Source organism: Anser anser (assembly GCF_964211835.1).
Source record: "Anser anser genome assembly, chromosome: 2".
NCBI classification, from domain to species: Eukaryota; Metazoa; Chordata; class Aves; order Anseriformes; family Anatidae; genus Anser; species Anser anser.
In genome coordinates this window covers 64250482-64264025 of record NC_139721.1, presented here as the reverse complement: position 1 = coordinate 64264025, position 13544 = coordinate 64250482, and the positions used below count along the sequence as shown (strand labels likewise).

General features: G+C 37.6%; 1 protein-coding gene across 2 annotated transcripts in view; it reads left to right on the top strand.

Annotated features, from left to right (window-relative positions):
- The window catches only part of ERP44 (endoplasmic reticulum protein 44), a 52472-nt gene that overhangs the window by 35881 nt on the left and 3047 nt on the right, over positions 1-13544 (top strand). For both annotated transcript variants that reach the window (XM_083822754.1, XM_083822755.1), the window contains exons 5-11: positions 201-385; positions 905-1020; positions 5282-5339; positions 6737-6853; positions 9745-9856; positions 10280-10421; positions 13398-13500. In XM_083822754.1, coding sequence (XP_083678880.1) covers positions 201-385; positions 905-1020; positions 5282-5339; positions 6737-6853; positions 9745-9856; positions 10280-10421; positions 13398-13500 — 833 coding nt within the window. The remainder of the gene's footprint in view (positions 1-200; positions 386-904; positions 1021-5281; positions 5340-6736; positions 6854-9744; positions 9857-10279; positions 10422-13397; positions 13501-13544) is intronic.

The following is a 13544-nucleotide window of genomic DNA, read 5'->3' as shown; positions in this document are numbered from 1 at the left end:
AATTTTGGTCATTTTTTTTTTATGAAGGTTGGTACATACTGTAGCTGCTATCCATTCTCTCCCCTACAGTGACTTTTTTTAGTTTGCTCTTTAAAGAGGTGGGCTACTGGCTCAGAGATTACACTTCTATGTGTGTGTATAAATAAATATATAAGATACTGTGCTCAGGGATGTTTTTTTTTTCTGAATTTCGTTTTTAGCGGATATAGCTCAGAGATACAGGATAAGCAAATACCCAACACTGAAGCTCTTCCGGAATGGAATGATGATGAAGAGAGAATACAGGGGCCAGAGGTCTGTGACAGCAATAGCAGACTATATCAGGCAGCAGAAGAGCAATCCTATTCGGGAGGTCCAGGATTTGGAAGAAATTAATACTGCTGATGTAAGTATTTTGATTTTCTTCCTCCTAAATATGTTTGTGTTTTGTTTTATGTTGAACAAGGGAAAGATAATGTACTTGAAGTACATGTTTAATACTTTGGGGATTTTCCATTCGGAAATATTGTGAGTGACTTTTTGAATGAGCATTAAAAAAAAAAAAAAGATTACTTCCAGTATTAGGAATTATTCCAAGATGATAACTCTTCCAACTGCATTAGTTTTGTTACAGTAACACCACTACCAAATTACTTATTTTACTTTTAATCACTTGAAAGGAATTGTATCTTGTATTTGACAAGGTGATACTTTGAATATTTCTCACTGGAAAAATATTCATAGTAAGGCTTCTGAAAATTAAAATATTAGTCTTTGTATTAATACACACCATCTGACTGCAAGAAGAAATGTTTTGTATGGTTGACTGTTGAATGAACAGCATTTCTGTATTTAATGTCATTAGGGAGTATTGATAGTTTCTGGTAATTTGAGGTAACTTCTAATGTAACCTTTGCTTTTACAGCGCAGTAGAAGAAATATCATTGGATACTTTGAGCAAAAGGACTCTGACAATTACAGAACTTTTGAAAGAGTAGCGAATATTTTGCATGATGATTGTGTATTCCTGTCTGCCTTTGGGTAAGTTTTTTTTAATGCTTCAATTACATGACTTCATTACTGAAATTATGTTAATGAACTGTATATGGCTTAATTAAATGGACTTCTTTTAATAATTTCAGTGTGGTATAACTGAAGAGACTAGGCATCCTCAGATAAATACACTGAGAAAAGTGCAGGAGAAGGAGGAAGAAAACTCTAATCCTAATGCTTGTTGTGAAATCTAACTGATTTACCTCCTCTTCCTTTTTGTTGCTCTTTCTCAGTCATTTTAAATGTAACTGGGCAAGTTTTAGGGGAGGTTGCTGGGCAGTTTTGTCGCAAAACTCCTGCTTCCTTGCAGGGGAATAAGTAAGGAAGAGTTGGGGCAGAAACTTTATCAGTTTTGTAGCTTTACTGACTGATTCTTTTTTACAGTCTCATTTTTTTCTTTACAATGTTACTGTTTTCATAGTCTTTTTTTCTTTTTATAGTTTTTCTCCTTTTTTTTTCTCCTTCTGAAGAGTAATTCAGGAGTTTCTTGCTTGTTTCCTCTTGAGTTTGGGGAAAAAAATGCCTGATTTCTGTGTCTGGGTCTGTGTCATGCAAGTTTTATGTCTCTGCACATGTTAACAGTTTAGAAAGGCAATTGTACTGATGAGCTACATGGTGTTAGCCTGGAACAACCTTAAGAAATTCAAATTTCTCCTTGTTATACAGATTTACACCAATGTTTAAAAATATTAAAAGATATTCACTGGGGAAACCAGAATAAATTGGGAGTGAGTGATTTTCTTTTTAAGTAGCATAATAAAATGCAATTATAGACTCTTTCTGCAGTGTTTAATGTGCCAGCAGCAACCAATTTGAAGTGATTGGGCATTAATGTGAATGCAGTGGTTTGCAATCTACCCGCAGTTGCAAGATCAGGAATTTGTATGGATTATACTAGCTTTTATACCACATACAGTTGCCCTAAGGGTTTTTTGAATTGAATGTAGTGAATGAAGAATAGTGAAGCAAGTGGATCAAGGTAGAAAATTTTATCTGTCTGAAAAAAAATTTTTGTCAGTCTCTTATGCCTCTTGAAGTCTTTTTTTTTTTTTTTTGTAAAAGTCTTGGAGGCAAAGAGGGGAGTGTTTGTAACATACAGGAGTACAGGTGGCTCTCCCTTATTCCACTTCCTAATTAGATATCCTATGACTGTGTAAACAGTCTTGGCCATGGGAGAATAATCAGATCCTGTGCAACTGATGTTGGTCTCATCCCGAAGATGTGGCCATTATCTCAGGCATGTTTTCTGACAACTGCATCCGTTCTGGTTCTCAGGGCAGCCAGTTTGAGTTACTAATAGAACTTGGAATTATTTTGACCCCCTCAAATGGCTTTTATCATTTATTTCAGAAATGCCTTTTAAAAAAAAAAAGGAATAATTAGAAAACTAACAATACTTCTAAGGTTCTTTCCGCTATTGTTTGAATCTGTTAGTCCTTGGTTTGCTATTTGTCAGCCTGGTACAATGAGCAGTAGTCTCCCAGCACTCAGTTGTTAGCATTTAATTGTTGGATGCCGTTCTTGAAGTAGAGGCTGCTTTTTATTTATTTGTTTTTCCTTTGTATGTAGGCAGTAAGCAAACATAATGGAACAGATCAGAGTTTGGTTATTTGTAACCTGCCCTTGTTACTTAAGGCCCTGCAAAGAGGCTTGTCATTTCTGACTTCACCAGCCTTGTTTCTGTTCCCTTTCTATCCTGGAGCCGTTAGAGTGTTAAAGTGAAGCCTTCCAGACAGCAGTCCTGGAAACTAAGTGTTTTCAGCTCTGAGTGGCTGCAGCTCTCAAGCTTCCTACAAAAAATAATGTGCAAAAAGATTCCCAAGGGAGTCTACATAAGTGGTTTCTACTGAGATTATAAATAGCAAAGTGTTTCACTGGGAACTGTCCCTGATCAGTCGGACTCTTCTGACTCAGCCTCCCAACAGGCCCTGTGAGGGATTTCTGACTTTGGTATGGACAAAGAGTTTGGCAGGTATTGTGGTATGGCAGATATGACAGTAATGTGAGCCATCGTGTTCAAACTTCTGGTAGGCTAAAAGTGAAACAGATGAGTTTGGCAGGGAAAAAAATAATTCAGTCAAGGTAGAACTGTTCCCTGCTATGTCAAAACCGTTCTGGCCTCAGGTAGTTGTAATAGCTTATTTTTAATCAGCGTTAGTGCTGCTTAGTTCAGGATCATCTAGATAATTATTCTTAAATCAGCTGATCTTTACAACTCTGTTACAATTTGTGGGGACCACAGAGCAAGATGAGTGAGAGAAGAGTCGTAAGCAGAAGGAAGTAGGAGGTGCACTGACGAAGAGACACCAGAGCTAGTATTTAAAGGTAGAACTACAGTAGGGCAAATCTGAAATGTTCATAGGAGTGGAAAACAAGGCTCTGTGCTGTTGAGCTGCAGCAAAGTCAAATGCAGAAACAGAAAACAAGCCGCCAAAAAAATACGTTTATCTTAAAGGTCTGTGATGAACTGTAGATAATTCAGGGAAGAAAGTGGCATATCTGAGAACTGTTTTAATTTTAGCAAGCAAATGTGAGGGGTTTACATGGTTCCAAAAGGTTTGCTTTCTAGGGTATTGCTTCAAGGAGGGATGAAACTCAAACTGCTGGCGTTTCCATTTGGGTTGTTTTGAAAAGAAATATCTTTAGGGATTCAGTATTTCCTCCTCATGTCCCTGCTTTGACTTGTCTGAAACAAATCAGTCACAGTTGCAGCTACTGAAATGGAAGTACACAGAAGAGGACTCTTGAGGGTCCACAAAAGGCCTACCCTATAGCTCGTATTTCCTAACAAAGTATTACGAGTTTATCAGCAGTGATTGGGCAGGGGCTTGGATGTCTTCACTTTCTTGTTATTTGGTGAAGGATTGATTGGGATGTGAGTGGTTCACCTCAGTGATGATAATGATTACAAAGAAGCCTAATTTTTTTTTCTTGGAGCAGTCACATCTGGAATACAAAAATGCATTTTAAAATACAGATCTCTAAGCTGGTGAAAATAGTGATAGGTGTAACATACTAGGCAAGGCATCTTTTGTACTTGCTATGAGAAGGATAACTGGATCAAATAAAGTAAATGAAACACAGGTACTTTGAATTAAGCCTTGTGATGTCTTTTTTTGCTTTGCCCTCCAGTTCTTTTCAGACCCCTGGGAGATTTACTTCCTCCTGCAGCAAAATAAATTAAGATTTTTACTTTGTTCTTTTTTTTCCTCCCTTCCCTCTTAGTCTTCAGCAGCGTTTATATTGAGTCCATAGCAGAGATACTATAACTGAAGAAGCTGGAACAGGGGTTGTCAACCTTCCCAGAGGTTGACATGCTTTCCTTTCCTACTCTGTGCAAGAAGGAGAAGAAATAGATGGCTCATCTCATTCTCTGGAGGCATAATCAGCCAGCTGGGTCTGTTTAGCCAGCTTCAGTTAAGCTGGCACGGCAAGGCATGGCAGAGGAGGCAGGGCATCTCTCTGATGTTGCATGCCTACCCCATCGCTTTAAATAAGAGATGATAAATTCTGGGGTTCAAGGTAGCAGCTTTCGGGATGCTCTGTTTTGGTTGGGATTAAGGAACCACAAAACACGCCAGAGGCGAGGGGGGAATTCACTAAGGTGTAATGCTAAGCTGAATGTCTAGGAGGAGCTGCATGTGTTCTCCAGGCACACGTGTACCATCAGTGGTCAGAAGCCACAGGCTGCATCTTGTGCTCTCTGTCCATTTTATCCTCAGAACAGATCTAGTGTGGGCTTGTTTGCTCTCTGTCTTCTCATTAGCTGTGCCAGTAGAGTTTAGCAAAGCCCTGCTTTATAAAGGTAGATAAGACGTAAATTTCCAGTGTAAACAGTGGAACAGGAAGAATAAATACAAATAAAAATCCATTTCTCTCTCACTTCCTTTCTTAAGAAAGAGTATTTAATTATTACTTTTTTTTTTTAATTTACAAGGTCATATTAATTCATTAACATTGTTCTCTGCTGATCTCATATCCAAAATTCTACAAGCATTCATCACTTGCACTTTGATGCCTTTACTCCAAACTTCTCATCTTACGGATCTGGCTTGCTGCTTCCATTGCTGCCCTCTCACCTAGCCTGACCAAGAATCTGTGGAGTCACTTTACTTTAAAGATCAAGCACTTTGATTCTTCAAATTTTGAAGGAAAAACGTAGTGAAGATAGCGAATTAAAATATGATTTTTGGTATCAGCTATTTTGTTTGTCTGTACCGAGACATGCTTACTGGTTGGTTTGTTGTAGGGCTATTTCAAAAGCAGAGAGATTTAGCGGAGACAATATAATCTACAAGCCACCAGGGGTAAGTGTAACTATGTATTTTATTTTGCTAATTTTCTTTATATATGAATATGAACTAACGGAGACTATATTCACACCATTCAGTATGTTGCTGCATCTTTAATCTTACTTTTATTTCATTGTTAAACAGAGTGAGAAATAGGGTCATAGGAGCTGGTGTTTCAGAGCCAGTGAAAAATATCTCGATGTCATTTGTTGCTAATTAAGTGTGCAAAACCTATATTTGACATTTTTTATTTCAGTGTCCAGAAATTGTTTTTTTCTGTAGTAAAGCAGTCAATTTATCTCGTATATACCTATATAGGTATATATAGATATTTTGTGTCCTGTAGATGTCTTTTAAAAAAAAAAGTCTGAAGTTCAACATTTGGTAAACCTTCCATTTCTCAATGCAAGTGGCAATTTTCTGACTATAACTTGCCTGTCTTATGTGGCTTAGCTCATTTGGGAGCTAAAAGCTATTTTCTTCATTTAAAAAAAAAATAGTAGAAATTAACAGCCTGTTAACAAACTCCCATAGTTTAACTTGAGGAAAAATTCAGTACGGAGAAAGATCTGCAAGACTTCTTAGAAACATAATATTTGCACATATGCTCCTTTCTGAAATATGTAAAAAAATGTTGCTTACATAATAATAACAAAATTTAAAAAAAAGGCAATGACCTAAGGGGAAAGGGGACTTCAAACCTTTTTCTGCCAAAACATTTTATTAAGTTACAAGGCTTATATGGCATTTCTGAATCAATGTGTGCTTAATCATGCCCTCAGCTTACTAAGCTGTTGTCCTGGTTTCGGCTGGGTGCCGGCTGGGTCAAACCACAGCAACTGTGCTTTACTTGGTGTTAACCAAAACTTTAATTACATTTAAAAGTTGGTAGCACTGAACACTGAGTTATAACTACTAGCGAACAAAGGAAACGGAAAGGAAAATTATTTATTCATATCTTTGGCAAAGCAAATGTAAAATACCAATTTCAAGTCCTAGAGGACTTCGTGTGTGTTTGTTTTATGTTGTGGGTTTTTTTTGGTGATTCTTTATAACTGTCAGCATGAAGGAGCTTAGTATCTGCATTTAGTTTACATCTGATGTAAATGCATGATGGAGCAGTAGGGTAGTATGTACAAAATAGGGTATTTTTAGGTATGGAGTTATTTCTCCACCTGGCAGAATTTAATTCCCCATAGGTTATCTTAGGAAGTGGAGTTGATTGCATAAGTGATCGTGCAATTATTTGCTTGTATTTCTGTAACTTAGTTTATAGAAGTGTTACATGCATGGCAGTTGAATATGGGCATAAGATTGGTTTTTAATATTTGTCTAGACATTGTCACCTTTATGTCAGGTCAGTAGGAATGTCATTTTTACTGTTTCTCAACTAGTATTTTTCTTTTCAACAGGAAAATGCCCCAGATATGGTATATTTAGGCTCTCTAACCAATTTTGATTTGATTTATGCATGGACACAAGATAAATGTGTACCACTAGTTCGAGAAATTACATTTGAAAATGGGGAGGTAAGAATTTTTTTCTATCTTTCTACTTTTGGGATTTCCTTCTCAAAATCAAAATGTGTCTTTCAGGGTCTTTCATTCGTGCCCAACAACCTTCTGCATGCTTTGCTTTTTGCAGAAAATAGTTGTCGTTGATTTTTTTCGCTGTTCTGGAGCTTTTTAGTTAGACTTGAAGTTCACTGGAGGCAAATTTGTGATAGCATTTTAGTCTGGTAGTGTTAAAAAAAAAAAAAAATAGTCATGCATATAGGTCATAAAAAGTGTCTGGAGACTTGATGAGTGTGGACAGTTGGACACTAAGAGCATACATGTGTAAGAAGAATGTGTGTCTGTAAGTACATGTGAGTGACATGAGTGCGTAACACCTTGGGTAGACTGTATTATTCATGTAAATTGCAAATGTTATGACAAGATACTGATTTGTTTTAAAATCCAGAGAGAAATATTATTTAAGTGTTTTTTGCTTAATACAACCTTGAAAAAAACGTTTCTAGTCAAGGTAGAAAATATCCATGTGAGCATGTCCATGACAGTTCAAAAGAATAAAATAGTTGTGAACCATCATTTAATTATAGTCAGTTAGCTTTTAAAATTTGATGTTAAAGTTGGTAGTAGAAAAATGTTACTGTGTTAGCCACTTCCAAAGTGGCTAATAATAGTTAAATAGTGTTAACCATCTATGGAGCTGGCTACTTCGGTGAATCATAATAAAAAACGTGTTTTGTTTTTTTTTTTTGGTCAATGTATTTAAGCACCGATACCTTCTTAATCTTTTTAGGTTTGCATGTCCTTTTCCTTGGCTTTTGCCTTTAGCTGTAATTCATAAAGTGGGATTTGGGGGCATGCATTTAAACATTTTTTCTTCTAATTATCCTTATTTTCTTTCAGTGCTTTTATTTTTCCTTTCATGACTTACTCTTCTTTTTCACCTATTTCCAGATCTGTATTATAACTTTTTTGTTAAATAAACAGGGAAAAAAACAATTAGAAAGGTCAAAGCGTCTCAGGGAGTATTTGTATATAGCCACAGCATCTGCTGGAAACTCTGTTAAGTTTGTAATGAATTGCAGCACGTTGTCCACGTTGGTTTTGAACCAAAGAATCAGTCGCATGACGGAAGAATCCGTTGTTCTCAGTTTACACAAGTTTTTAATTTTTTATCCTGAACGTGCACAGTATGTAACACTGCTTCTCTGGGCATGCAGAACACTTCAATTTGCATGAGGGAGGAATAGGGTGGGATGCACAAAACAATTTAAATATGACCTTCTAGTCAACGCTGCCAACTTACATTGGAAAGGTCTTAGTTAAACAAATATTAATCTTCATTCGCAACTCAGTCAGTTGCCACGTAAAAGATACCACATGCCGTTGTGTTTAGACCTGTGAGATAGATTTTCAGTGTACTTTTCCCATGGTGAAATTGGATTTTTGAGCCTTAGAAGCCAAGGTTCGTCGCTGTCAGTCTGTATCACATTGTGTCTTGGCTTTTCTGGTTGTTCTTGCAACCTTCAATTCCCGTTTACTTAGGCAAATATTTTCAATTCCAACCTGATGTTTTGCCTGGCAACTTTGTTTAAAAATTTCAGTGTTGCTGTTACCCAAACAAATTTAAACATGCTAAAATAGGGATTTCTGCCTGCTGAAATTGCATAGTAGTTAGATAGGCTCTTAATATATACTGCACAATACTACAGAGAAAAGCTAGGGAGTGATGTGACTTAGGCTGCGTTTATGGTACCAGAATACTTCAATATGAATGCAACAATTTCTACTATAAATTTTAAATGAAAAATGAGAGCAAATGTGATCAGGGGTTGTTTTAGTGATGGGTTGGGAAGTTTCCGTTTTGCCAGGAGCACTGAAGTTATGAGGATTTTTGGAACCTGCTGTTAAAAGACTGAGCTTCGACTCGATTTGCAGGCTTGCTTGAAAGGAGGCTGCTGGCTATTTCATGTCCACCATGAAACTGGCTGCATGCTGATAGGGAAAGTGTTTCTTCCAACTTGCTGCAGATTGGAAGTATCTGAAGAAACTGTATTTGGTGGTAGAAGTGCTGTCAAGTGCTGTCTTTCTCAAAAAGCATAGGCTTTATTCAGATACAGAATGGAAACGAAGAAGCAACAGCACTTGCTTGTATACCAGTTGTGCAAATGAAAGATAAGTGAGATCGTAGGCATTTCCTTTGGTAAATGACTTTCTTCAGTTGGTCTCTAGTAAATTGAACTGGCGTTTGACTCAAAAAAAAATGACTTCTGAAGCAAGCAAATATGTGTAGTTCATGTTTTGTTTTGGTTTTGAATAAAAGAAAATTCCTGAATAAAATATTTCAGGAGTTGATACAATTATCTGTCACTGGAGAGAGATTTTTGGAAGGCACTCGGGGTGCAAGAATGCATTCCTAACGAGGAACTAAAGCTTGCCTGTCCAACAAAGATTTTCATTTGTTTCTCACCTTTAGTGATGTATCAGCATGTGAGTTTCATAACGATGCTTTACACAGTTGACCAGTCAGGACGCGCTCATTGGCAAAAGAGTAGTGCTTGATTGTAAACGGTACGGTCATGTCATTAGCTTCTGCTTTTTTTTTTCTTAAGGATGGGAGATAGTTAAAGATACTCATTTGTTGAGTTATGCTAAGAAGTCACCAACTTCTAAAATGTTAATAATGAAATACTTGCATCGTTTTACTGCTACATATGATAAAGGGGAAAGAAACAGTTACCTGTGTAAAATGGGTGTCTTAGATGAAAGGTCAGCAGTTAATGTCCTTAATTATATCTTTTTCTGGTCTTTATAAATCAGAGATCTTGCTGACTTTGAAAATTGCTGGAATCACTTAAGTGTATTTAGGAAATGGAAGAAATGAATCTTGTCTTTTGTTTTCTGTGCAGGAACTGACAGAAGAAGGCCTTCCTTTTCTCATACTTTTCCACATGAAGGATGACTTGGAGAGTTTAGAGAAATTCCAGCAGGAGGTTGCACGACAGTTAATAAGTGAAAAAGGTTTGTATCAACTCTTTATTGCTACAGACTTTTTTCAGATGAACTCAATGTAGAATGGAAGCAAAGGTCAAACAGAAGCCTAGTTTTATGTGCTTCTTGACGGTGAGGATTGATTCCTCTAGAAGTGATTAAAGTTGAAACAATTTATTATTAAGGAACTATTTCAGAAATTGTCCATGTCTCACCAATTTCATACAGTTAGAGAGGGCATTAAAACAAAACTTCAGCTTGTGTTGTAGCCAAAAACACTTTCAGAAAATCTGTTATTTTAGTGTGCCTAGTTGTTTAAATCTGTTTTCAAATTTGCATGTTGTATCTATTTAGTATCTCCACCTTTGTACTACTTGTGAAAATACTTAGAGTAGGATTCAGGATAAATAAAATAAATCCTAACATGGATTTTTCTCTGCTCACAATTTCAAGGTACAATAAACTTCCTCCATGCTGACTGTGATAAATTCAGGCACCCCCTCCTCCATATTCAGAAGACTCCAGCAGACTGTCCGGTTATTGCTATCGATAGCTTCAGGCACATGTATGTTTTTCCAGACTTCAGTGACCTCTCGTAAGTATTCTTCTCTCTGCATGTTATTTTTTCTGTTGAGAAGAACAAAGGAAAACACATGCCTATATTTTAAATAGGGTTATAATAGGAAGACGAATAAATCTGGGATAGGTAAAGCTGCCTGTGTGCAAGTCAATGTAAGAGTCTTAAGTTGGTATGACTGGGTGTGATGTGTTTGTTTAAATGGAGTTCATTGCTTTTATGTTAGAAGAGAATCTCACATTAAGTTTTTAGAAGGCGGCTGCTCTTTCAAAGTTTTGCTGTTTTTCTTAATAGTTAAGTATTTGGAACCTGGCGTGGTATTTTTACTACCGTCGCTCTAGATGTACCAATTAACTCTAAAAGCTTTAAAATAACACACAATGTCTAACTGCTGTTATGCAATGATTATTGTAAAATGCCCTGTGTAAGAAGCCTGTTGGTTTGGTTTTTCCTGCTCTGTGATCCCAAACTTCCTGCATTAGTCTAGCCTGGAATGTTGGCAGAGAAATCCTTATTGCCTGGGTTTCTGAAGTTTTCAAAGTGCAGCGTGTAAAACAGTTGATCAGTGGCAGATTATCTCAATAAAATACATGAGAGAGAAGCGTTGGGGTGCTGAAGTGAAATACCACTTTGATAATTCCTCTTTACATCAGCCTGTCTTTTCATATTGTGCTGCCTTGAAAACAGTCATTGGAAGCAGATGTTTACTCTCCCCAGTTCTGCTAAGAGTGAAGATGTGTACGCATCTTCAGGGGCCTGAAGAAATCTGCAAGTGTTCTGTTTTTGTCTTCAGGTTGTGTTAAATTCCATTTTCTATCTCAAAGGAGATACCTCCATATACACTGCTTGCTAAGCCCTGGTTAGGGGTCTGGGCTTTGAGACTTCAATCTTTGCCCATTCTTACTTTTGGAAACTCAGAGTATTTTAATTATAATGTGTTTTGGTCAAAGCCAAGGATTCAAAGCTCAGATTTAACATGCAGTGTCAGCATAACCTTGTCTAATTCTGCCATTCCAGCAGGCATTTTCCTACCTGAAATGTTTGTTTGGAAGGAGAGTTCAAACTCACCTTTTCCCCATAATTCTCCACAGGCTAAAAGTGTAGTCCTTCGATTTTTTTGTTGTAATACTAACTGTAATAGTGCTTTTCAAATACCTTAAGCTATGCATGTTGAAAATCAGAGTGATTATTTTTCTCCTCCTGTTCCTATTTCTTTGGAAGAAGATCGTGTTCACTGCATGTGTCAATGCTTTTAAAAAAAAAAGTGTAATTTGCATTTTTAAAGCGCTCTTTTCATTGTCACTTTGAAAACAGTCCTAAAATAAATCATTATCTCTTACAGAGGGGTAATAGAGATGTTTAGTTTCGACTTCCACGTTATGTATTTTACACGTTCTGTTTCTGTGAAACACTATCAGAATAATGACAGCTACTTGTCTGTTTGTGTACCAGTTGTTACATACAAATGAAGATGAGAGAGATGTCAGGATTGGAGACAGTTGCTTGGTGATAAATAATTATTCAGTCTTGCTCTGGGAGATTGAGCTGGTACTTAGAAGTATGTAACAAACGGTTTGGAAATGAAGAGTGCTTGGAGATCATTTAAAATCTTAATGCTAAGACTTTTCTTCACCTGTGAGGATTTCTGCCATTTTAGTACATTTTTCTGGTCTTTTTTTTTTCCCCAGACTTTTCTTTCTTGTAATATCACTGCTGCCACCAACCTGTAGGGTTTGGATACCCATACTTTGATTTCCTCAACTGGTATTGCTGCTGTCCTCTTTAGAGAGTTGTGATTTGGAGAACAGCCACTTCAGAGGCAAATCAGACCTTCACGCAGCATTTTTTCCTCCTGCTTTGGCCTCTTGGCCCTATTCAGCCTGCTGTTGCAGGTTGGAAGTGGTAACAGGGACTGTTCAACAAATCAGCTGGAGTTTTTCAGAGAGGACTGGGGAGCTACAAGGGGCTGTAGGCACCAAATGCCCTTGCTGCGTTAGGGGAGGAGAAGAGGTTGGAGAGGAATGTCGTCAGCAGCATGGCTGACCCGTAGGCTCCTAGGAGCCCAAGGAGCAGCGATCCTGCTGTTTGTACAGCTGGGCTGAAATGAACGCCCTTCTCTACCTCAGCGCTAATTCCTGATCCTGCCTGGGAAGGGAAGAGGTTCCTCAAAGTGCTACCGCTCGCTTACAGTTAGTGGCACTGCTGCGCTGATACCCTCTGACTCGGCCTTACGCTACTTTTTGTCCGTAGAGTTGAATAATGATCTGGAATACAGCTGGTAGCCAGCCTCACCCCACTTTGTCCCACTTCCCTAATTGGCCTAATGAAGGGCTCCCTACTAAACCTGTCTCCATCTTTTAGCTCCGTAAGCAATCTTTTGATTGCACGTGTGCTGCTCGTGTTGATTTTTTTTAATCTCATCCTTGATGCTTATTAGATCAACTCCTCCTTTTAAGCTTTTTAGTCTATTTGACATCTCGCAAATAAAATTGGATGCTGTAGTTTAGCACGTTTGCTGTGGGTGACAGTAGATGATTTCAGATTAGATTTAAATTGATATCCTCTTAGTGCTTATCTCTACCGTATATGCAGTTACTCAGGCAGTAGAGAACCTTTCAAAGATGTTTTGTCAATACTGCTACCCAACTGTCATTTGTATCTGTAAACTGTGCACTTGGAGCCTGCTGTTCTCCCTTACATTATGGTTAGTGGGGAGCTGAAGTGAGTCTACAATGAAGTTATTGGCTAGTACGACGCGGTGGGAGTTATTGAAAAGATGAAATACTTGCTGTGTTCTCGAGAGACAGTGGAAAGAAAAAGAAGCTGGTAGGATACCTTAACAAACCATTTGCTTTCTGTCCTCTATTAATCCCTTGAAAGTGAACATAGTGTGCCAGATGAACAGAAGTTGGCTACTCTAAACAGTACACTTTGTCTTCTGTGTTTGGACTTAACTTCTAATAAACATGTGGGTGTTTGTTTAATTTGTTCCAGAGTTCCAGGTAAACTGAAGCAATTTGTACTAGACTTGCATTCTGGAAAATTGCATAGAGAGTTTCATCACGGCCCTGATCCAACTGATGTAGCACCTGGTCAGGTAAGGTTACAACAGACACATGTAACTTGGCAATTTAATGAAGA